The sequence below is a fragment of the Crocodylus porosus genome, unplaced genomic scaffold, assembly GCF_001723895.1.
Source record: "Crocodylus porosus isolate Cpor-Errol unplaced genomic scaffold, CroPor_comp1, whole genome shotgun sequence".
Classification (NCBI taxonomy): Eukaryota; Metazoa; Chordata; order Crocodylia; family Crocodylidae; genus Crocodylus; species Crocodylus porosus.
Window position 1 is genome coordinate 8,057,204 of NW_017728911.1, and position 25,818 is coordinate 8,083,021.

Consider the following 25,818-nt stretch of genomic DNA (forward strand, 5'->3'; position numbering starts at 1 on the left):
CCGACCCTAGAAACTATGAAACTATGAAACCTGCAGTGGCTTGTTTTTTTTGCATCCCTCCCCACAAGATCAACAACTTGGGCTAGTGCCTCTGCCTTACTTATGCTATTGTCACTTATCAGGGGAGCTCAGTTCTGTGTAGCCAAGATGTTTGCCAGTCCAGCATGAAGGTAAATGTCACTTTAGCTTATGGAAGGATTGTAGGCAGCAATTTGATGGGAGGCCAATTAATATATCCCAGCAGAGCAGAAAACTGTTCTTGTAGAGCTGCTGAGGAAGCAGACAGAGAGGCACACACTAGATCGTATAGCAGCAATAGTGTCTGACAGGATTATCCCATTGTACAGTTGGTGGGGGAAGGTATTAGAATGAGCATCTATTCAAATGCCTTGACTGACCAAGGGTATGGGCCAAGTGTACATTTGTAGCCACTTTTAAGGGAGAGGAGGAGACCTGCTTCGCAGGAACATGCAGCAGCTGTTAGTCTGTACTCATTACATCTGTGTGATCCCTTAGAGATGCAAGTAAGCTAAATCGCCCTAACTTTGCCCTTGGATGAAGCAGGGTTAACACTGGAGTGGTTTTCCAAGACTTGCGTTGCTACAGAATACTGCAGACATAATCATTGCATCATAACAGCTTTTATCAGTACCTTTTGATAGCAATACAATTGTTACATTTGTTTATGGCCCACATGTAGTGAAGTACTACAGTATTTGATGCAGTAGATCGGGGTGGCCAACATGTGGCACACAGCAGATGCAGGAGAGCATAGGTAGCACAGCAGTAAATAGAACAGGGATCAGTAAACAGAGCAGCATATGAGCAGCAGAGAGCACAAGGTAGGAAGCACAGAGCAGAGCAGCAGATTAGGCAGGGGAAGAGGATTGGAGTGACACTCTGGCAGGGAGCTCAGCTTGATTTGATTTGTGGCATGCCTGCCCAATAGCATAACAAATGTGGGGTGTGGGGAACAACTATGAGTGGGTGCCAGAATCCCCCTATCAGGGGTCTTTGCCACATCAGGGAAGCTTTGGACTGCTTAGGCCAGCCACAGTATCTGGGCAGCACAGTGCTGCACCAAGCAGTGTATCTGGGGGCTGAAGGGCATGGGGAGCAAGTGGAATGACACTCCCTTCCCCTTCTCCCTCAGCTACAGGAGTCAAGTAGTGCAGTGCCACACCACTGGGGAGGCGAGTGGGATAACCAAAATGGTCTCATCCCCTTCTCCCTCCCCCTCCCCACACCTCATTGCTGTTGTTTCCACTCCCCCACTTCTACCCCCAGCACTCACTGAGTTCCCTGTGCCTGCCAAAAATGTTGGCCCCGCTGCAGTAGATGATCATCACCAATCTAAATGTGTCACCACAACCTCTATGAGAATCACCCTGTAACTATGCAGACAGCTCACCACACGGGAGTGCAACATTCTTCACAGTGTTAAGTGGCCACGTGGTGCCACATGGTGTTGATTGTATTATAGCCAGTATTCTGTTCCAGCTCTGCAGTCAGCCATTCTGCTGTGTGCTGCAGACAGATACCTTACTGACTCAAGCAAGTACTCCATGCCTTGAAGATTCAATAGGAGGATCAGCTCCTTAGAACTCTGGGTTTTTGGTGGAGATGAACACAGTATATTTGGCTGTCTGCATAACTAAGAGATTTGCTAACAGTTTGTTTCAGTGTCATTTCAAGAAAATTTTGCAATTGGTTATTAGTCAAAAGAAATCCCCAGTCTCTACAAGATTTTTTTTAAAGCAGTGAAATAGAAGAAGCTCTAAGCATCTGGGCTTTTCTGCACACAAACTGCCCCCAAAATAACAGCATAACTTCGGAATTAATGCCTTTTCTTTTTTGCTTGTAAGACTGCTTATGCATTCCCTTACGTAGATCTAACTGAATTACATCCGCTTCTACCAAGTTACTTTGTGGCAGTGTATGTAAAAGTACTCAGACTCTTCACTGCTTCATAGCTCCAAGGGAGCATGTCAAACAGCAGCCCCTAAACAGCAGTTGGCAACCCTTTGGGGCGGCAGGCCAGAATGACCCAGCTGGATCCAAGAAGGGCCAGCACTGAGACCCACGTGCTGCTGCCACCACTGCTGCTTGTCCTTGCTGCTCAGCTAGGTCACTGGCAAAGCTCTGTGCCACCCAGTCACAAGGATCCCAGTGGCTCCACAGGCCAGATCCACCCCACAAGCCAAAGGTTGTTGACCCCAAATCTGGGAGTGTAAGGCCATACGTTCGGATCTGAAGGAGTTATGCAGGAGAGGAAGGATTTCTTTGCCTCTTAATGTTTGTCCCATTTCTGATTTCAACATCTGACAGAAGTCTTTAGAGAAGGCAGAGATTCCCCCTACCTTCCCATCAGTCCTCTGAGTGTAAATATTGACACTGGAGAGATTTATGTACAAAGCTAAGGACTCCTTTAGCAACTTTTTAAAATGTAGTAGTAAGAAAAAAATGTAACCCTTTGAACGTATTTCCAGTCACTGAGATACAATCACCCAATTTATAGACATTACAAGCGTTTCAAGGCAGAACTAACTGTCTGAACTGAGCCCTGATCTCTGATTGGGAGTCCCTGAGCTCTGCCCTGATACAAATAATGAACTGATCTCCAAGGGGACCACCATTAAAACCTATAGAGCTTCCTAAAGGATTAATTTAGCCTTGTGATTGGACAGGTGAAGTGAGACTTATGATGAGCATCCCTGCATCCTTATTTATGCATCTCTTGAGTGAAGTAGACCATGGGATGTGCAGTCAAGGGAGGGTGTCTTTGCTACTGGGGATACAGATTTATGCCTGTGCTGTGATCTATGAGAAAACTGTTTTGAGGGCAAGGCTAGCTGTGAATTGTTAATACTGCAGTTGATTGACAGATGGTCAATGGTAAAACATCCTTTTGTTTTCATTGTCCTCTAGTCCCCCTATCTCCTCCTAGTTATCTGTCGTGTTTACCTGGTGTGTCTTGTGTTTTGGATTGTCAGCTGTTTGGTGAAGGAACTGTAATTTCCTGTTTGTACAGTGCCTGTGCAATGGGGCTCTGACCTGAAGCCTTCAGGTGTTGCTGCAGTACAAGTACTGTAAATCAGGGTAATTACGGTACATCTTAACAGTAAACATAAAGCCTTCATTCCTGACTCTGATGTCAGAGATTGACACTCCCTATGGTTAATCTCTTTAGGCTCTATTGCAAGAGTGCTGTTGAACTTACTGTTACCTTCATTGGACTTTGTCTTCAAGAAAAAGACTGATTAACCTTGATTAATAAGAAGCTGTTATAGTATTGTGGCAAGATCTCCAGTATCCAGCTATAGAGGTGTATTTGTTCCCAGCTAAAATCTGCTGGCTCAAATGGGGCAGCTACTGTATTAATTCAAACCCAAGACAAGACTTTTTTTCCTGTTACCCTCAGTCATAGCTCTGGCTCCACTCCACCCCAGGGCATAGATCAAACAGTGACCTTGGCCCTGCCTTGCAAAGCAATAATAGTTGTGGCATTAATAGCCCCAGCTCCAACTCTGACCCAGTCCCAGAGCTGGAGCTGGAGCTGGGGCTGGGGGCAGAGCTGTTGTCTACACAGGTGTTGCTGCCTGACTCTGGAACCACTATATGCTCTGTGCTACAGTCTGGAATGAGATCAGAGCCAGTGATGTGACTGAGGGTAAGGCAGTAGCCCCTTGGGGGATGCAGGCAGTTATGCATAGCAGAGGTGGTGGGGATGCAGACACCACAGGGGGGCTGGCACTAGGGGGTGCAAGCAACAGGGGGCAAGTGCTAGGGGGAACAGGCAGGAGGCAAGTTATTGGGGGCAAGGGGTGGGAATCAGGCTGCCTGCCCTGCTCTTCGCTCCCCTCCCCCCCAATCACTGCTTTCTTCTGCATTCTTCACTGGAGTGGTGGGAGGATGAATTTAAGATGCCCCTAACAAGTATGAAATGATGACCCTCCAATAATTAGATTTTCCATGTAGAGAATCTAGTTATCAGGAGAATTGTCTTAAATTTGAAGTTGTCTTGGATTTGGGTAAATACAGGCTGTCCCTTTCACACAGTAGATATGACTGCTGCTGCTTCTACTCTGCAGAAGCACATTTCACTTGAGATTCAGGGACAGGAAGAGCACTGCTAAGTCAGCTGATACTATTTATGTTTAGCTTCTCAGGTCCACAATCTGCTTTTCCACCTGGGGGCTATACGGGAAAGATCTGTGGTAGCTCCTTATGCCCTCTCTTCCATTCTTGAGCTCTTGGGGCCTGCCCTAGGCCATCTTGTGTTTAACCCTAAAACAGCAATCCATACTTTTGGTAGATGTTGAGGCTTGTGAAAGAAAATAATCATCTGCTTCTAAGGGGAGAGAGCAGCATTTTCACTTCTTTTTTACTACGTGTGGCTGTATCTCGATTGTCCTTCACCACAAGAAGAGTGTGACAGCTGTCCAGTGGGGAAGAGCAGTAGTCCTGGGGAGGGAAAAGTGGGATGTTCTAGGCTTGTTTTGTCTAGGGAAAGGGAAGACATCTTTTTTTTACTCCTGCTGCCAGTTTAAAAAATACAGTTGGATAGATGTACCTAAGTTGTAATTCCTGGTGAGGTTCTGGGTGTCCTGTTGCAGAGCAGTCTGTGGCAAGCTGCATTTGGTTAGAGGTTCAGCAGTGGCTGTCTAAATGCACTTCTCTCAGACACATCTGGGAAACTGGGTGCATTTGGGAGGGATTGAATTCTTCTGCTTGGTCGTGCCTGAGCTTAGGAGCACAGCTTGGGTGATGTTTTCTTAGTAAACTCTTTCAAGGGTCCTTGGAGTACACACTGCTGTTCTTTCCTTCAGTAAAAGCAGAGGGTGCCTATACATGTGTAGTGAGGCGATCTGCTCACTATAATTACAGCACATCAGAGTAGACTTGATTAATCAAATTACTGTGTGTAGTAATTGCCATGCTCCGGCAGACTCCAGCATCTTGCGTATTAGCATCCCCATGCTGAAAAATGGTGGCAGAGACACTTTAACTAAAGCTTGTTCAAGTAGCTTTAGTTAAAGTGCCCCTGCCTCCATTTTTCAGCATGGGGACACTGATGTATGAGAAGATTCAGGTGCTTTAATTAGAGCATCTCTGAGAGCCTTTCTAATTAAAGTGCCCTCCCCTCCCCTCTGCCACTCCTGAAGCATGTGTATAATTGCCCACAGTGCTGCAGTCTGGAGAATGGGTTCTTTTTACGTCTGTCATTGACTTACATGTTGCCTTGATCTAGTCACTTAAGCTTTCTGCAACATGGGGCCAAGTTTCCCCTGTTTCACAGGCAAGTTGAGGATTAACTTGTTCCTATTTATAAAGCACTCTGATCTCTCTGGAGAAGGCTTTCAACCTCCAGAGCATATTGTGGTGTTGTCTTGTGTTGTTGATGATGGTGCTTATGCTGAACTATCACCAAACTTGTACAGATGCAGGTTATTTTTCTGGCACATTCTGTATTTTGGAAATTTTCTCTCCCTGTTCCACTTCACAGAGCATTGCCTTGAATCAAGCTGAGTGTGAATGCTAATAAGAAGAGAAAATCCAGAAAAGAGGGAGAAAGTGAACATACTGCTCAGGGACAACCTTGTGAAAGAGGGGAAGATTCTTCTTTGTTAACCAAGGCTCTATCAAATGGGCCCATGGAGATATTATGGCAAGAGGTACTAAAGCCTGGTCTCAAGTGGTGATGTGAAAATGTTCTAGGTCACTGTCTGAAAGCAATGAAGGGGTCTTAGTGGGATTGTGTGGCAAGAAACTTCCAGTCTGAGCAACCATTCAAAGAAATTCCTTAATATTGTAAAGAAGTTGCACAAAAGGATGGCCATTGTTCAAACTAACTTTTCTAGGCCAAATGGCCCTTGATGATGAGCCTCGAGCTTAGAAGATTTCTCACATGAAAAGGAAGGTAAAAGTGTGTTTGTACTGTTAAGATTGCAAGATTTAAAGAAAAAAGCCCAGGAGCTGCTTCCTAAAGATGCACACCAGTATCTGTCAAAGGACATCGCCAAAGCAGTTTGAACAGAGGCAGCCAAAGAAATCAGACTTGTGTTCTCTTTGTGAACAAGCTGATTGCACTAAGAAAATATCTGACTTTGTAAAGAGTTGGAAGATAAATTGGTAAAACACTGATCTACTTTAGACATATCTAAAATAATTCACAGGGTTCCAAAAACTGCTGCTACATGGGAAAAAGGCAATATTTCTCTTTTGGCCAGTACAATGGCCAGTGCTGAAGAAGAATGATCTGGCCAGCACCTTTTCCTGCTGGCTTATTAAATGTCATCTAAAAGGAAAATGGAGACTTAATGAGAAGAGACAGTGGCTGTAAGACTAAATCTTCCAGAGAAGAGGAAGTACAAATGAGGCCCTAGCCAACAGTCGAGTCAAACTCCTGGATCATCTGAGGTTTGTTTAGTTGTCAAAATATTGAGCAATTCCTGCCCAGGTCAAAGTGTCCCATGTTCTACATCCTACTGCTTAGTAATGCTTCAGCTGTGAAATATAGCACAGTGAATAGCACACTAAGGCAGACAGCATTGTGTAAATTATTGGCTCTGGGAAAGTAAAATACACTATCGCCCACAGCAACAGCACAAGCTAAAAAGTAAGCCCATGCTCCGTCCTTTGTGTCATTGACAAACCTTTCATTGAGTTGTTTGCAGCTGAATTTTTCATGGAATTCTGATATCTTCTGTCAGTAGATGGAGACCACAGGAACCAGAGGACAGACCAGTATTTACCAGTACCTTCACCAATGTGAATGAGCAGCAAGAAAAATAATAAGCTGCTTCTATCCTGGAGTTACAGCTGTGTTTAACTCAACATCTGAATCCTCCAGCCATCACTTTTTAGTCTGTTGTCAGGCAGTAATGCCAATGGTTTATTCTCCAAAACACTGTTGTATCCTAGAATCCTTGTGCAGTGAATAATCCTTAGTTAAGAATATGTATTGAAAGCCCATGAATGCTCTGTTACTATGTTGCTGCGCATGACCAGGGTTAAACAGAAAGAGTTAGGTGATATATAAATGTCAAAGTTGCAAAATAATAGCACTACTAATACTGGATAATTTGTCATCTTGGGATATTTTGGTGTGTTGCCATATAGAACCATGGTTGCTGTATTTTTAGTGTAAGAAGAAAAACATGGCAGCAGATGTATTGTATGCAGTAAATAACATTTTTCTTGTTGATGTAAATGATCCAAATAGTAACTGGAGCATTGTTCTCACAAATCCTTGTTTTGGGGAAACAGTTAATGGAACTTTCCAAGCTCATTTCTTTTAAAAAATTCAGCCAGCATGAAACAGTTCTCCACTGGTTACAGGTCAAGCAAGTACCAATGCATTCTTCATGCACCTCATAGAAAATGAAGTAGTCTGCTGGCAGGTCTCACTGCCTCATGTTAATGATGGTACAAGATAGTGAAAGTGATTCTTTACCAATGCTGTACTTTTACAATATGTAAAAGGAAGATTATTAATAGTATAATTGTGCTTGAGTGTATTACCACTACTATGCCTTTTTTAAAGGACTTTTAGCTGAAACTCAGAGGAGACTGTGTTCTATTCCAACTATTAGGCATACAAGTAGACTTAGGTGCCTAAGTGCAATCCTGTTCCACTTTGGTCAAGTTTCTGAAAAACTGTTAATACAAAATGCACGTGAGTCTTCCCCACTTCTTACCGCCTTATTATAATTCATCTTTGAGGGTAAAATGATTGTTTGTTACAAAAGGTAGATGCATTAATGGATGTTCAGGGATTTGTTCAAGTGGAACAGAATCATGCTTAGCCCCCAAAATCCTCTTAGGTGCCCAATACATGGAATAGGATCAGGCCCAGAGTGCTCTATGAGTATCAAAGAATGAAGCCTTGCATGCTGAGGTAAGGAAATATTAGTTCTGTTTTTACAGAAGGGGAAACTGAAGTATAAAGAGACATTGACTTGTTCAACATTGCAGGGGAAGTGCGGGCAGAGCTGGGAATAGAACCTACATCTCTTGGCTCACACTTCTTGTTCTAAGAGGATTTGGGTTTACTAGTCTGCCATTTCATTATGTTTATATTTGGTCTGTGCCTTACTATGCTGTATGTAACGGGAGGTTTCCGTGCATGTCTTACAGAGTGTCTGGAGGAGAACTTTTTGACTTCCTAGCACAGAAAGAGTCTCTGAGTGAGGAGGAAGCAACCAGGTTCATTAAGCAGATTTTGGATGGTGTTAATTACCTCCATTCCAAGAAAATTGCACATTTTGATTTAAAGGTAAACATATTAATCTAATACAACTAGCTAATTTAATATTGTAGCATATATTGTATAATACATTGTATGAATGAGAATACATAAAATACAGCAGGTAATAATAAAGCTGAAGTGCAGAATGACTAGTTGTTTGAACTAAGACTTACTGGCTTTCTGCACTGAATAGAACTGGCAGCTCTCATTGGTAAGCAGCAATGCCTTCCTTCTCCTAAGATCTAACCTTTTTCTAATGGTGAAGAAACCTTACAAACATTACTGTTCCTTACTGTTTATGTTGTACTGGTGCCCAAAATATATCTGGGTTTTATAGACATATGAAAAGATGTATGGTGCCTGCCCTGAAGAGCTCACAAACTAGTAAACTGCCCAAGTTCATTTTTCTTTGGTCTTAATAGTCCCATCAAAGCAATGTAATCTAACTGAATTTAGTAATAATATATTGCAATATTTGCATTGTAAATACTGGATTCTTATCCTGAGACTTATTTTTGACAAGCCTGTTTCCTCCTAAATCCATTTTTCCTCTGTGCATATTTACATACTGTTTCCAGTCCAGCTAGAATTGTCTAGTTTTTTTTTATCACACATAACATAGACAACAATAGCAGCTGCGTTTACAATTACATGAGGAATGTGGAACTAACTGCCATAAACGTTGCCACTTCTAGAGCTACATATAAAATGTACAGTCCCTTACCATACAGGGTAAGGAAAGGTCAAAGCAAGACAGAGGAGTGAAGGACTTTTTAAAAGAAAAAAAAAGAAGTAATTGAAGTGTTAGTTTTAGACTAGATCACATGTTGTTTATCCTTATTTTGAAACCTAAATTTGTTGGTGCCTTGTTCCCATGATGCTCATGTCATGAATCAGTATGTTCCCAGGTTATCAGAATACATGTTCCATAAGTACCTGGGAATATAGCTATATAAATCCTTCAAGTCCTGACAGTATGCTTCGCACTTTAGGAAGATACAAAGAAGCTGCTAAAGGGCCTGGCACTATATCAGTAATAATATAGTTCTTGATTGTTACAGTTAGAAAATACATGTTGCAACTGAACTATTATCCAGATTTGGGTTCATATGGGGGGGGGGGTGCGTGCATGACACATACTCTTATGTTTCAGCTAGTTACCTTGAGAGCCACAATGCTTGTGTCCCAATGCTTGTGTCTGCCCTTTATCCTAGAAAAATACTAGAATATGGAGTGACATAAACTAATAATGTGAGCTAGAGTAAAATTTTCCCCATGCTGAGTTCTGACTACTGAAATGTATATGTTCAATGTCAGTAATGTTTGGTGGTCAATAAGGACATTAGAGGAAGAACAGAAATGAACAAATGGAAATGAATAGGTTATCATTTACTAATAATGAAAGTGATTTAAAGTAGAATTGAAGAAATAGTTCATCTCATTTTTATTTTAGGACTTCTGCAGTGTTAAGCTAGGCATGTATTTTTGAGCAATAATGCAACTAGGGAAATGGAGATCTATAATTATTCTGTCACTGTTACTGATTTGAATTTTTTAAATAAAGGTAGAAAGTTGGCAGAAACTTGAAAGGAGGACTAATGTGAAAAACAAGTTTGGGGGGGTTTTCCTGCTTGTTTGTTTTTTATTTTTTAAATAGCTTTGCTGAAGATTTGACTAAGGCAATGTCTGAAAAGCAAATGCTGCTATAACAAACAGCTCATTGGACAGATGGAGATGGACAATACACTCCTGGCAGAAGAAGGGAGAAATTAATTTAAAGCATTTTTTAAACACTATGGGCATTTATACACGTGCTTCGGGAGTGGGGGGAAGTTTTAGTTAGAGTGGCTCTGAGAGCTGTTCTAATTAAAGTGGCTGGGAGCATCTTGTGTATCAGTGTTCCCATGCTGAAAAATGGCAGGGGAGGCACTAACTTGAAAGCACACTTGCCACCATTTTTCAGTGTGGGAATGCTAATATGTGAGATGCTGGGGCCTGTTGGAGCATGGTAATTACCACACTCCAGCAGACTTGATTAATCAAGTCTGCTCTGACATACTGTGATTACAGCACATTGGAGCAGCCTCCCTGTATGTATACAGGTGCCCTATAACAGTTGAAAACTCTCTTCTCCTAAGGGTCCTGTAAGTCGTAACACTGCTCATAGGAATAATGCAAAGTTAGGTGGATTATATGTATATATGAAATCATGGAACTGATCCAATGCTGAAGAACTTTGTTCAGTTGCTCTTTTTTGTTAGTCCATTCAGTTCCCTCCATTTACTCGCTTCCTATTGACATTGTGACCTCTTCAGGACAGGGCTTTGTCCTTTACATGTTGTTTGAAAAGTATCTAAGGGTTTTCTTGTTGATTCCTTTAACTACTCATGTACTTGGCACTGTACAAAGATGAACAATAAAAACATAATAACAGTCCCAAATAGCTTGACACTGCATCAGTAATACTATCAGCTTGTGCTGAAGTTCTGTTGAAATTACTGGGATAGTACTACATGGCAAGGTACGTTTTACAGCCATCAAGAAAACTAAATTGTGGATGGAAAATGTTGCATAATGGAAACATTAATTATCCTGTGAACAGGGTGGCCATATACTTTTACCCAGATATATAAATGGAGTACAAAGGAAATCTATGTACAGTGTGTTGTTCTGACATCAAACAGAAAGCCACTTTTCCTAGTGCTTCTCCTTCCTTGCTAATCTGCTCTCTTGACCTCTTGCTAGTAGCTAGCATACCCTGTACCTTGCCATTTGCTCAAATCCAGAGGCCTGCTTATTAACTTGATAGTTATTTAATTAATAACTAATACTTATGTTTAACACTAAGGACTAGTTCCCCAGGATAGATTGGCAAAGCTGTATTGACTACAAAGGAGCCGTACTGATGTATACTAGCTAAGGATTTAGCCCCAAATGCAGAGATCATGCCAAATACCTTCCTGTCCTATATACTATGCTGACTCTAATACTGTTCCAAATGCACTTCCATGACATATCTGCAACATACCGTCCTGTCAGCCCTACTGCACTGAATCTCTAGAAAAAAAACCCAGCATGGTTTGCCTGGAGCTAAAATCATATTGGTTCAGTAACTGTGAAAATAAATTATTCATACACCCTCTTTCCCTCAATGTGGAATGAGAATGTTTATTAGTAGTTGCTCCTCATACAGTAGACTACTCTGAAACCAACAGGTAGCTGCCAGCAGGGAATCATACTCTCTGACTGTTGCTCCCAGGCTATGAGTAAAATATGAAAAATTAATGCTTTGGAGCTCTTCATCAGAGCCAAATTGTGCCAGGCAGGTTGTTGTAATGCCTGTAAATTGGAGGAGGGCTGGGAAATGATTGAATCTAAGAAAGCTAGTAGAAAATTAATACTTTGAAATATCAGGTAAGTACAGTAGAGCGCATAGAGTCAAAACCTCCTCTTGAGGAAATAAATGACTGTGCCTTTTATTTCCCAGCTTTGCCAACTTCAACTCTCTGCTTTTGGCCACGTTACAGTGCAAAATATTGCCGGTATTTTTATAATAGCTAGTTATTGGACATGAGCTAGAACCTCCAATCTTATCCCCTTCCATTTTGGGGTCTTCAGATATTAATTCCAAATCTGAACTTTCTTTGTTGTTACTATTTTCATTTTGTTCTCTTCTGGGTTAGTTTCAGATGGAGCCCCAAATCCCTCCAGAACGTTCTCACATGGTATCTGGCCATTTGAGACCAGCCTTTTAAGGTATCTGTTCAGTGTTAAACCACTGGTGGAGACGGATACAATTACTATAAACCAGAGGTATCAAACTCATCTGGCCTCATGGGCTATAGAAGTGACCCAGCATTGTATCATGCCAAAATGCCCATGGACCCTGGACCCTCACCCATACCCTCCATGTGAAATCCAGTACTAGCAATGCCCACTCCAAGATTAATGATGCATGCAGTGTGCGTCCTAGAGTGGCTGGGATAGGTGCCCCATATGATTAGGACCCTGAAGCAGACATTGCACTACATGTAACGTACTTCATGAGGCATGCCTGGCCTCTGTTCTGGAACCATGAACAGCACTGGTTCCAGAACAGCTGGAGCAGGCACTGTGTGTGTCCCCAGAGCCCCAGGGGAAGTGCTGAACACTTCAGACAGTTTTGTTTGATGCTGAATGTCAAATTCCATAAATATGTTTAGCAAAACAATGAACTCTACATTACTGGAGTAGGGGAAAGAGAGAGAGAGAGTGTATGTGTGTGCATGTGTTTGCACATGCACACTCTAACTTGTCCTACAATTTTGCATATGTTCCAAGCATGTAAAGATGATTTAAGGGACTGTACTTGGGATCTCAATCTCTAAAATTACTAACTAATAATCTAACTAAAATTTTATGTTTAATTACTTCTAGCCTGAAAATATTATGCTTCTAGACCAGAATATCCCTATTCCACACATAAAGCTCATTGACTTTGGCCTGGCCCACAAAATAGAAGATGGCGTAGAATTTAAAAATATTTTTGGGACACCGGAGTTTGTAGGTGAGTGTTCAGGTGGTTTCTTTGTTGTATGTTCAATTGGAAAGTGTGAGAAAGCCCTTCCTGAAGTTAGACAGAAGCCAGCAGCACCAATACCCTCCTAAACCTATGATCTCTGCATACTATTACATGTGAGATGTCCTGCATCTATAAGGCTTTCTTCACTTACTTGTAAAACACATGTGATAAGCAGGGATCCGGGCTTTCTGTGTGCCACAGAAAAATACGGATTTTATCCTTTAAAAGAGAAAAATGTAGATTTTTTTCCTTTAAAGAAGAAAAGCCCAGGAAACCATGGGTTTCCTCTTGCAGGCTGACAGAGTTTCAGCCTGAAAGGAGGTACTTGGGGCTGCAGGGGAAGTGGGGGGGCATAGGCATGTGCATATGCGCATGCCAGGCAGCAGTGGAGAGCAGCTCCTGCAGCTCCCTTCAGGTAAGTATATGGGAGGAGAATGGGGAGAAGGCACAGGCCATGTGTTCTGGGTCTGGGGAGGGCAGAAGCAATGCGGGGCGGGACGGGGCATGTGCCCCCACATATTTTTGCACCCATATCAGGGCATAGGGCTGCAACTGGGCTGTACCAACTCAAGGCAGGAGCCACCTCTGCAGCCTAGAGGGTAGGACCTGGCACAGGAGGGAGTGCTGCTTTGTCATGGCCGCCCAGGTGAGGCACCCCTTGCCAAGCGGCAGTATCAGGATGCACAACTCCATGCTGTTGCTGTGCCTCAACTGGGTGGCAAGGCAGTGCAGCAGTCCCTCCTGCGCTAGATCCCTCCCACTGGTCTGCAGAGGTGGCTCCTGCCCAGAGCTAGTTCAGCCTGGCTGCAGCCCCACACCCTGCTGTGGCAGCAGAAATCTAGGGAGGCACATGCTCCTCCCCGGCCCATCATCGTGCTCACCCTGCTCTCCCAATGCATGGCCTGTGCCCCCTTATCCTGTTACCTGTACCTCCCCACCCCCTCTTCCTCATATTTTACAGGGCTGGGGGCTGCAGGTTGGGAGTAAGGGGCACCAGCAGGGCCAGGGGGCTGTGGGCTGGGAGTGGGGGGCACCAGCAGGGCCAGAGGACTGCGGGTTGGGAGTGAGGGGCAAAAGCATGGACAGTGGCGGGGCAGGCCATCCACATATCAGGCCTGCTTAGCACTACAAAGTGCTCCACTGCAGCTGGATCTGCATCCCAGTGAGCAAAGCTGGTATGGGAAAAATCAAACACTAAAATATATAGGCATTTAGAATTTATTTTATTATAATGATTGAGGCAACGTTAGGCTTCCAAATTGCTTTAACATTGTAAATATATCAATAAAACATTGTGTTCAATTGATATATTGATCTCTATCTATCCATCTAGATAGATATATATGAGTTGGCATTTCATTTTAATTCTGGAAAAACACAGGTTTGGGGGGAGGGTGTTAAATTTGCTATTTTTAAACAGAGAAAACCAGGATCCCTTGTAATAATATACCTGCATTGGAATCACTGCTCTCTAGGTAACACTTCCTCTCCCTGAATATCTCCTTGCCATTTTTCCACGCTAATTCTCATGTTGCTACTTGATCATATCTGATCCTGGTCCACGTCCCTTTCCACACCTTCCAATCAGAAGTCTCCACAGTTTAATTTACTTTCTCTCCCTGATAATAAATGAGGCTGTTAAATAAACATTGATGCCTGCAGGATTAATAGACACCTCTTCACACCTCAATAACTTACTATTTTTCAGTCTGCCTGATTCCAGTCCTATATATGGATGTTTTTCAGTTAGAAGACCTTTTTTCTGCACATGCTAAAATAATGTTTGCCATGAGTAATAATGAATTGTGAACAGTCTGGAACAAAATCTTGATCCCCTGTCATACAGTTGCTTAGTAACTGATCACATTTATTAAGTAAAGGCCAGGTAGTAATGACATTAGTGAACTGGCATTCTGAAAAAGAATGGGAAGAACAACTCAGACCCTTGAACAAAGGGATACTGGGATCCCTGTTTTGAGAAATACTGTGTTGGTGAAAGAATAATGTTCATGTGCCATTGAAAGCACTTGACCTTGACCTACCTTCTTTGATCATTGTTTGTTCCCAGTGACTGAATTAGTTCTGCTGTGCTCAAGAGCTTAAATTCCTACCGTGATGTGCATAGCTTTACAAGTATAAGCAGAAAGTGCCTCATATAACTAGCGGTCTCTTTCTCAACTGAGGTAATTCTTTGCCCAGACATACGATTTGTGTTGCTAAAAATAATTTCTCAATCAGTTGCTGATGTTTGATTAAATGTTCCTTATAGCTCCGGAAATAGTAAATTATGAACCACTTGGGCTAGCTGCAGATATGTGGTAAGTTCCGAATTAAAGTTTTCCCTCATTTGCTGTCCTGTTGGTTTCTTCAGATTTGCCCTGTTCTTTATATATCAAACAGCCCCTACCCTCCAAGAAAACAACTGTCTATTGTTCTTTTTTTATATGCTATATTTGAATAAAATATTTAAAGTCCTGTTAGTGACTATTATGAGTTTTAATTTAATTTATATTACAAATCATTCCCAGATTAGCTACTTTTGGAGAACCTGTTGAAAGACATGCCCCTGCAGTGCCTTGTGTCAGCTTTATAAAATCTGTAAACAGCGCGGGCTTGGGGTACTAATCCAGTCTGCCTTAATGACATTTCTTTTTACTTCTACTACCATAAAGCCAACATGACCTTATATACATAAACATGTATATAAGTATCCAAGTTATACTGTATCCAGAACAACCTTCCCTTTTTTATGAAGAAGTAATATTTTATTGTAAGATTCTGAATTACCATTAATATCATGATTACCTGCCAGTCTAACAGCTACACCTGACTGCTATACGTATTCTAGAATTCACGTTTATAAAACCTACATTCAAGTCTCTCTCTTTTTTTCCTAGGAGCATAGGAGTCATCACTTACATACTGTAAGTACAGCATTACACCCACCGTGTGGAAATAGGTCTAAAAAGTTGTAAGCTAGTGAAAAGCAGTTCTTCTCATCAGTCACGTAGGAAAATTGCTGCACAGCAGGAATGGGAAAATGGACTGATGAACAAATAATATCTTGTGGCCTTTTGATCTTTGAAAAAGAGACAGGTTGCAAATGAAACTAAGACATGATAAATATGGGTTGAATTAACGGTAAAAGCCTCCAAGGAGCACCAGAAAGCATTTATTTTTTTAAGAGACCTCATCAGTTGGGAATGATCGAAAGGAGGAAAAACAGGGTATATTAAATTAATTATAGGATGATAATGAGCCAACAACATGATGAAGCCATGGAAAAGGTAAATACAATCCCAGGATGCATTAGGCAAGTTTTTTTGGTGGTGTTAAGGAAGCATTAATATTGTTTGGCAATACACTGCTGAGGCCTTAACTGGAATATAATGTACAATAACAGTCACCCATGATAATGAAAGATGAGCTGAAACTGGCAAAGGTGCAGAGACACACTATTAGGATGACTGGGGGCATAAAGAGCCTGTCATATGAGAGGGCAGAGCTTCTTTAACTTAGCAAAACAGAGGCTAAAAGGGGTTCTGGTCACTGTCTGTAAATACATCAGGAGGATAAAAGGCATGGTGGAAGATGAGGTATTTAAACTAACAGACTAAGTAGGCACAAGAGCAAATTACTATAAATTGTTCATGAATAAATTTAGTCTGAAAATGAGACAGTGGTTCCTAACCACTAGAAGAGGAAGGTTCTGAACAACCTGCCAGTAACAACGGTGGGGAGCACACAGCCTATCTTAATTTTAAAATGGAATTTGGTGATTTTGTGAAAGGGATTAAAAAGCAAGGGCTGGACTTCAGGACATGGGAGGTGTCAACCGCCCCATGTTCTGTGTCTTGATGGCAAGAATTTCAACAGTGCTCTGTAGACATTGGTCTAATTCTACTTCCATTGAAATCACTGATTTACTTCAATAAGAGCATTCTAGGCTGAAAATCCCATCCTGTGTCTTGGATTTTGCAGTCTGGGTGTTCTCCTGTACACAGAACTCAGTGGGCAAGATTATGTAGCTGTACATGGAGCTGTAATTGGCTTTCTTGGAAATTTTGCACTATCAAGTTTTGCAGCATTGGAACCAACGCAGATATAGAGGTTTGAAAGAGGAATCCCTTTCTAGTAAGCAAAGAAACAGATCAGAATTAAAGTTCCTCTCAAGCTTTCATGTTGTTCCCAGCTCAGCTCTATGCTGAGAAAGTAACCTGAATGCTACAAGGTCCCTTGTCCCCTATGCTTCAGATAGAGGCACACTCAGGGTTATATCACGTCAGCAAAGGAGCAGCTCCTAACTATCCAGATCTATATTTATGCATTTTATGTCATCAAGTTACACATCTGAACCTGATAGGACATCAAAGTCTTCATAAATTACTATTTACATCTGTTTGCAAATGAATAGAAAGGGAAACAGGAAGCTAAAGAGAAACAGCCCAGAATATTTGTCTTACAGTTACAGTAATGGCCAAATAACCAGGTGCTTTATAACAGATTTTCCCCTTGTTCAACAACATCATATGCAGGGCATTGGTGGAAGAAAGATAATAAAGTGGGTGAACCTGTACTCCTGCCAATATGGCAGTTTCTGTTAAATGTTTTTGACCCAGATGGTTAGTATACATTGCAATGCGAGCACAATTTGCAAGCTCAGAAATGGAACACCTTTCTAAAAAGAAATAGAAGTTATGACATGATCCTTAGTGTGGAAGGTTTCCAGGTATGACACTGCATATAATATACTTTTTTATTTATACATCTAATGCAGTTCTATAATTGTATTGACACAAACATACCTTTGTTATTGCACAGTATATTTCATTCTGAGGAATGCCAAAATGCTGATCAGATAGCATATATGTTTGCATAAGAACGCCACCTATTAACCCCAAACCTGTCTGCAGGGATCAAGATGAAGACTTCTGGCACTAGGAATATGAGCAACTTCCGCAGGAGCCAAAGCAGTTGTTTATTTAGTTGGCAGTTACCATCATGGGAGCTAGCCACTAGATGGCAATGTGATTACATACACTGAGTCAGGGTAACAAGATTGCATTTATATACCTAGTAATTTGAAGTTTGAGAATCATTCCCAATCTACAGATGTAGAAACTAAGGTGAAGTAATTTCCTCAAGGATGTAAAACATCTATGTAACACAAGTGCACACTTGGGGAAAAATCTGTGGGAAGATACAGATTCAGCTGTATCACAATATGAGGCAAGGAAAAGAAAAAAAATATGGCCAAAGACTCTGGGGGAGAAATTCTCCAGTTATGTTTTGTGAATCTCTGGTGGCTCACAGAGTACTGGCTTTTCACATGAGTACTTCTCTTCTTGTTCCAAAGAAGCAAAGAAAATAAAATGAGAAGCAGGAGGAGGCAGTGAGATAAACTGTACTGTAGTCGAATAGAGCAAACAAACAATACTGCACCAAGGACGGCTAAAAAGGCTTACCTAATATTACTGAACCATGTCAGTAATCGTCACAGTTCTGGGTTTTTACGTGATCACTGATGAAACAATTTATCAATACAGAGGTGTTCCATACTCCGAGAGTGCTTGAGAACCCCATACACCTGTATCATCTGTCTCAGCAAGCCCTTGCTAAGCAGATAGATTTGCTGTTATTGAGGTCTCATTGAGATATCAGGGGACTGCACACACTGACCCAGGAGATCCATTTCAGTCTTGTGTTCCTCCAGAAGCTCCCCAATGAAAATGACAATATAGAATAGCTTCACTGGGAGCAAAATTGCTAGAGAAGCAATGTAAGGGCACTCATCAGACTCAAAGGTTTGTTGCATCTCTGTTTTGAGCATGCCGCATCCTGAGTCTTCAGTAACAAAGTCCAAACATGGTAGGCAAGAATAATAATATTCCAGGAGGTTTTAAAATGGGATGAGATCTATTTCCATGTTATAAACATTTCCTGTAAATACTTCCTGACTTCCACAACTCAGCATTTTTTTTGGTGGTGGGTATGGGGAGGGACTGGACACAGCACTGTAATATGAGCTTTTTGTGAGGCAGAGGTTAATGGTGAAGGGTATCAGTTGCATTTGAGAGAGATGCCAAGCAGACTCAAAGCTCTTTCCATCTAAATAAAGACTGCTGAATGCCGTTTTATTCTGATGATGTCTGCATTGTATTGTTGAAGTTTTAGGCATGGAGCAGAGTGCCAACTGAATTGAAAACCTATTGAATTTTACTGTATTGTGATTTGGGAATGAATTTAGGAAATGTCATGGCCCCTTCCCATCCTACAGAAACTTGGCAAAGCCACAATATCTGAGCAGCTGAGCTTTCTGTAGAATATTCTGCCAGTAGGGTATATACTGTACTGAAATAGTCCTCTTGAATCATGCTGTGGATGCTCAGTGTGCATAGGTAATTTTTAGTGAACCTGCAGCCAAAAACCAGCAGAGGTCAGGAGTTTTTCCACCCCAAAAAGACCATTGCACAGACTTCTTGCTGAGGTCCACTAGGGTCTTATTTCCCTGGTGGTGCATGCTCGTGTGCGTGTGCATGTGCATGTGCGTGTGTGTGTTCTTGTGGATGTGCACGTGCACATACTCTGCATCTGCATTGACCATGTCAATGCTGGGCAGCAGCCACCTGAATGGGAATGAAGTGTTGGGAAAGTCTGTCCATTTGGGTTGTTGATGTCTATGGGCATATGTAAGTGCTGCCTTGGGGTTTATGCAGTGAGAGTCTGACCTGTAGCTAGGTATGCAGTTAGCCAAAATGGGGCCCATTATTTCCCAAATGTTTTGTCTTCTCAGAGACCCATTCATACATCTTGGTAGTGTGATTTCACAGTCTCTAGTCACATTACTGCTGATGTTTATTTTTCCACTGAAAACATGGTTCTTCTCTGCCATCTACTTAGGCTGAGTGGTGCATCACCTTTCCTTGGAGAAAATAAGCAGGAAACTCTTGCCAACATCACAGCTGTGAATTATGAATTTGACGAGGAATTTTTCAGTCACACCAGTGATCTGGCAAAAGACTTTATCCAGAAACTCCTGGTGAAAGATACACGGTAAGAGAAGGTACTAAACAGCGTTTGCCTTTCATGCAGGCAAAACTGAGCATGCCAGGCTGTTTACAGAGCTTTCTCTCCAAAGTATGTCACCATCTCAGAGTGATGTGTATGTGGCCTGAGATGCTCTTCTTTCTTTTTCCCTGATGTTCCCATAGTAACAGCAACATGAGTATCTGGCTAATATATGCACAGACCAAGAGTTTAAAGCTAAAAGCATGTTTTGACCTCCTAATCAGTCTTGCAACTAAACTGCTGCTATCTCATGCACCACAGTCCCTGCTGAACTCTGCAGGGTGAAACCGGAAGCAAAATAGTCCTCAAAGCATAACTGCAGAGGAATTTTTCCATTTCCTTCTGCAGCTGCAAAGACACTATATGAGAAGCTATATTCTATTCTGCCTCTTATGTCATCAACAGGATTATGCAAATCTTAATTCTTCCTCAGTCAAACCAGTATAAAAATGGACCAAACAGAGGATAGAATGAAGCATCCAGAGTTTTCAATACTTGTGATAGATAATGTGTCAGCTGAGCACCCTGACTTTTCAACCCTAGTTGAGCTTCCAGTGTTGGCAATCTGAATATCCCTGGGCTCTATTCCTATAGTTCCACCCCTGTAGTAGGGGGAAGGTGCTCTGCTTATGACAATAGGAAAATGTCTTGTGCCGAGTCCTTTAAATAATCACCTTGTAGGAGTGGAAGGGGGTCATCTGATTTTTCGTGAAAAATAGACTAGGGACCATTCTTCTGCAGAATGGCGTGGGATGGCAGGCAATCATTGTGTCCTGGGGCCCCTAAAAATCCAGTAATGAGAAGGCAGCCATTGTGGCTTATAGGGAGAAGAGCAAGGAGGCCAGCTGAGGGAATGGGTCAGATACCTCTGCCAACATCTCTGTACATCATACCTCATCAAATGCTGCAGCAGGTAGAAGTTTGATAGGAATGTTTTGCATAGTTCTGACCAGTATCTTCTAAGAAAGACAGACCACCCTGTTGATATTTGTCCCATTGCCAACTGCAAGGGTAATGCCACATTTTTGCCTGTTATTCCTGGGGGAGATGGATAGTGTACTGTCAGCAGAGCTGCCATGGGACAGAAGGCAGTTAGATTTCTTGATTAGAACTGAAGTATCCTTCCTAATATTGCTGCCTTCAGGAAGCACCAGCTCCAGGGGAGATTTGATAGCAAGAGCTCTAAAGACTTTTAGATGCAATTAATATGATATAAACTGATTCATAAAAAGTCAGACTGAGCTTGTATAGGAAGAATCCACTTTTTTTAGGTATGTTAAATATTAAGAAAGCAACGTTTTACCTCTTCTTCCAGAAGGGTAAGAGAGGTGAAAACTTTAATTTAATAAAGGGAAAGTGAGTAGTGCTGGCAATTTTGACTGGAAAGCTTGGTAAAATAGATGCTAAGACGTATACAAACCACCTGCCCTGAGGGAAAATGTAGCCATGACAGTTGAGAGTGAGTCTTGGCACTGCTTGATGACCACTTTATAGATCTGAGGAACAGTATTAAGAAGGGCTAACATTTAAGGTTTTTCTCATTTAAGTTTGTTTGGTTGTAGGAAGCGACTCACAATTCAGGAAGCACTCTCCCATCCTTGGATAACGGTAAGATCAAATACAGAAAGTGCCTATGTCTTCTTTTTATAATTGATGTACAATAATTCAGGATAAGCTAGTATAGAATTTGTATGGGATTTCATATTTCCACACTGAAGGCCATTGCCTAAATAGCAAAAAAAAATTGCCATGGGTGTGGGCTTTCAAAAATCAGTTTGAACCTCACAGTGACCTTTTAGCCTTTCCATGTCTCAATTTCATGCACCAATAAAAGGAATAATAATGCCTTGAGTCTACATGGCATGTTATGCAGAAGAACCAGGTGTCAAATGTTTCAAGATCCTTGGCTAGAAGGCATACAGTAAAAATCTATTTGGTCCTTTGCAAAACTTGGATTTCTGCAAGCCTTAATTTCAACATCTTTTATTACCATAAATGTTGAAGGAGGCTAAAGTTTTGTTATTAATTGTTGAAATACAAATTGATAAGCATACAGCATGCTGTATTAGAACAAACTTATTATTATTTTCCAATATGCTATTTGCATGAGCACACAACATACATTTTGTGTAGTGTTTTCTACAGTTGAGAATGTACCAAAATCAGTGTGAAAAAATACCACTGCTGTAGTAAGCTAATACTTACCTTGATTTGCATGTTACTTGGGTTGTGTGTGTGTTTTGTCCTAAGCACAGCTTGCATTTCTCTGATTGAAAGTAAATTTGGCTAATCTTGGCATGACAAATGATGGTGTTTAAACTTCCATTTTTATTGTGGTGTACAAAACATGGAATGGTGTGTTTTTCAGGATTATTTATTTTGTCACAAATATTAATGGTTTTAATTGCACAAAATTAGCAATAAAGTAGCCCACAGTCCTCTTATATATTTATTCTTACCATGTGGGAATGAATGTCACACCCCCTTTTTCACTTTTAATCAAATGCATGAAAGGGAATGTCTGGGAGCCTAACATCTTTCAGCACTGTGGAAATGCAGCTTGCATCCTTTGCTGTGTAGAATTTCAAGTAGTTGAAATTCTTGTTAAAAAAAATCGTAATACTGATTCTTCTGTCTGAAGACTCATCAGCTGAAGGGAGAGACAAAAGTCCAAGAAAACAAGAAGGCTGAGAATACACAGCTAAAAACAAAACGTTTGAAAGAATACACCATAAAGTGCCATTCAAGTATGCCACCAAACAACACCTACATCAATTTTGAGCGCTTTGCCCACGTGGTAGAAGACATTTCTCTGATGGAACGTGGTTTTAGTACTCTAGCTGTGTCTCACGATTCTTTGCAGGAGGACATAGATGCATTGGTTTCCATTTATAATGAAAAAGAAGCTTGGTACAAAGAAGAAAATGAAAATGTGAGGCACAAGCTTTCTCAGCTTAAGTATGAATACCGTAAAATCGAATCTCTGAAGAGACATCTGCAGGATGATATCCAGACTATAGGTGCCAGTCTTGCAAGTGTCACTGGGAAATACATTGACCTACGATCTCAATATGAGTCTCTGAGTCGGGAACTTTCTGAAGAACTCAGTTGGATCCAGGATTTAATGAGTAATTTTCAGCAGGAGAATGGAAATGAAGCATCTATGAATGGAAACTTTGGCTCTGTTTTTAACAAAGATATTAATGAATCACTAATGGAGCTGTTAAACAGATCCTGCTGTGAAGAATTCCTTGCAGGATTGAATCTTGATGTTTCAGACTCAAGTCAATAATGGTGACTTGGGTTTCTAATGCAGGAAGGTCTCTGTTTTCCTGTCTGTCTTGTTATACAGCAGTAAAAATATCTGTTACCTCAGCAGAAAAACATTATGTAGGCATCAAAACAAAATATTGTTGTGTTGCACAAACTTCTTCAGTGTTTTTAGTGATGACATTCTTGTGACAAGTTTAGTTTCTGAACTCTTAGAGGAGTTGATATCACATTATTACAAGGCTCATTTGCCCCTGAAGCTTTTTTGTTTTAACATTACCATGAAATGTTAAATATACCAGTCCTGAAGATTAATGGGTAATTTACATGAAATGTTTATTTACAGTTACCACATGCCTTAAAGCCTAACAAAAAAATCATGGTAACATCCTTGTTTGGATAAAGGAAATAGTCATGCAGATCAGATAATTGAGAATACTTATGAAAGTTAATTCAGCCATATAGACTGGAGCAAGTGATGCAGTGATTTATCAGTTTGTACTGTGAAAATCTCCATGAAAATCACTGCTGCTGAAGGAAAGGTACAAGTTATTATTTTGAGGCCAGTTATTCAGGGTAGAGCCAGTCCTTTAACATCCTAAGATACTTATTTTTTACTTCTTTAAAGATCTAGTTCTCTTCATAAAATCAGGTGTGCCAAGTGTCATGTACCAGAGTAATTATTTTCAAAAGAGAGCATTGAGACTTTGTAATAAAATGATTGGGTAACTCTGTGTGTGTGTGTGTGTGTGTGTGTGTGTGTGTGTGTGTGTGTGTGTGTTATGTCATGCAAATATTAGAGTCTAATGAAGGTGATTAGGCAGTGTCTATAGAGACCCTCTTTCATTCCACAAAAAGGAAGATCCAGCAAGTAGGCAAATCATTGGCTCCCTTGTGGGACTTGATACTGCTGGTGGTGTTGGAAGGGTTGTTTTTGAAATGTATTACAAAGTAAAGGAAAAAAGGCAGTCTGAAATGGAATCCTGGACTGTATTCCTGTGGTTCAAAGGAGAAGCGAATTGCATAGCCTGTATTTATGCGTAAAATGTAATCACATTTTGGACACAATAAATTGTCCTTTATTCAGGGTGCTATCTTCTGTGACGGTGAAATTTTATCACTTTTAATCAAATGCATGAAGGGGAATGTCTGGGAGCCTAACATCTTTCAGCACTGTGGAAATGCAGCTTGCATCCAGGTAAAGCAACTCTACAGGGCCCAGTTCTCTAGTTGGTTTATGGCCCCTTTGTTCCATTGTGGTATGCAGCAAAGGGTCTGTACTTTAGCTGCAAAAGTTCAGTGAAGAACTTCTGCAGGGGCATCTTTGCTGCAGCTGCTCTCTGTGCATGTCTCTCCTTCCTCCACTTCTGATAGAGGAGAGAGGAAGCATAATGGACTTTCTTTTACCCTGGCATCCTCTACTAGCATAGGAACTTTTTATAAGTGGTGCAAGTTTGAGTTGATTGGAAGCTTGGGTGGCCCAAAGAATCTGAGTGTTAACCTGACACCCCTGAAACACTGTTTTAGTGCAGAAATCGATCTCTGGAGTTTCATGAACTGATAAGAACTGCAAAGCATCTGAGAACACCTTCTGGATGGCTAGGTCTGTGATGTACCTGGTAGAAGTCTCTTGGGGCCAGGACCATAAATGTTTACATTGCCTATTACAGGCAGTTTGATACTAGTTAGGCCTTTGAGCACTGCACCGGTACCAACAGCAACAACATAATCAAGCAAAAACATCCCCTTTCCTGGGCAGCCAGGTTCTGAAAAAAGAATTAAATGTTGATGACACACCAGTGCTGCTGCTTTTAAGTAGCCAGTTTGGAAATGGCAGCCATTGCTTTCACTTACAGGGCAAAAGTCCACATCCCTTTTATTTCCATAACCATTTAGTACTCTAAAGAAAGCTGTACACAAAGTGAAGGTCAAAAGAGATGTGATCCTTGAGACATAGTAGAGCTTTCTCTGCTCTTCTCAAGAAAATACCCACTCTTCTGTTCTGGGGACACTAATTATCGAATAGATTCAGTGATGATAGTTCATAATATTATAATGACAGCCCTGTTTTCAACCTTGTAGAGATAATATACTGGCGCTTCATTTGTGGGTAACAATAATTTAAAAAGCACCGTGTTTTCAGAATGACTTCAGGAAAGTGGTAAAAATTCAACTATAAAAAATAATGCAGTAACTATCTATAATACCATCATGGTGTGTGGGATCTGACAGGAGGCATGCTTGCCTCCAAGAGGTTTACATTCTATATTACACAGGAGGTAACAATTTTAAAAGCTTTTAAGTGACCTAGTGATGTTAAGAGATGTTGCTTTTAGTGAGGCCTAGGTTATGTCTGCATGGTAGTTACATGCTCTGGAGTGGTATCCCCAAGCATGCTGCCCTGCCCTGGGTGATCTGGAAGTAGCATAGTGGTGCATTAGGTGGGCTACTGACTGTGCTGAGCGACAGTGCTACCTCTAATTAGTCCACCCACCGTGCTGCAAAATGTGATTACACTGCTTCCAGTTTAGGAAGCATTCTGCCTGGAGCAAGGCAATCCTTGAGTCCTCCTCAGCAGTATGGCATGTTTATCATCCATATGTGGCCTCACTGGTTTACAGTCTCTTAGGAAATTTTGCTTATGACTTACTAAAAATGTAATTTTCTA

General features: G+C 41.3%; 1 protein-coding gene across 1 annotated transcript in view; it reads left to right on the plus strand.

Moving 5' to 3' along the window:
• The window catches only part of DAPK2 (death associated protein kinase 2), a 55,765-nt gene extending 31,524 nt beyond the window's left edge, over positions 1–24,241 (plus strand). The window contains exons 3-9 of the mRNA XM_019533156.1: positions 8,140–8,278; positions 12,668–12,797; positions 15,082–15,130; positions 15,710–15,736; positions 19,713–19,865; positions 21,443–21,488; positions 22,522–24,241. Of these exons, the coding sequence (XP_019388701.1) occupies positions 8,140–8,278; positions 12,668–12,797; positions 15,082–15,130; positions 15,710–15,736; positions 19,713–19,865; positions 21,443–21,488; positions 22,522–23,172 (1,195 nt within the window). The 3' untranslated portion in view covers positions 23,173–24,241. The remainder of the gene's footprint in view (positions 1–8,139; positions 8,279–12,667; positions 12,798–15,081; positions 15,131–15,709; positions 15,737–19,712; positions 19,866–21,442; positions 21,489–22,521) is intronic.
• Positions 24,242–25,818: the final 1,577 nt, after the last annotated feature.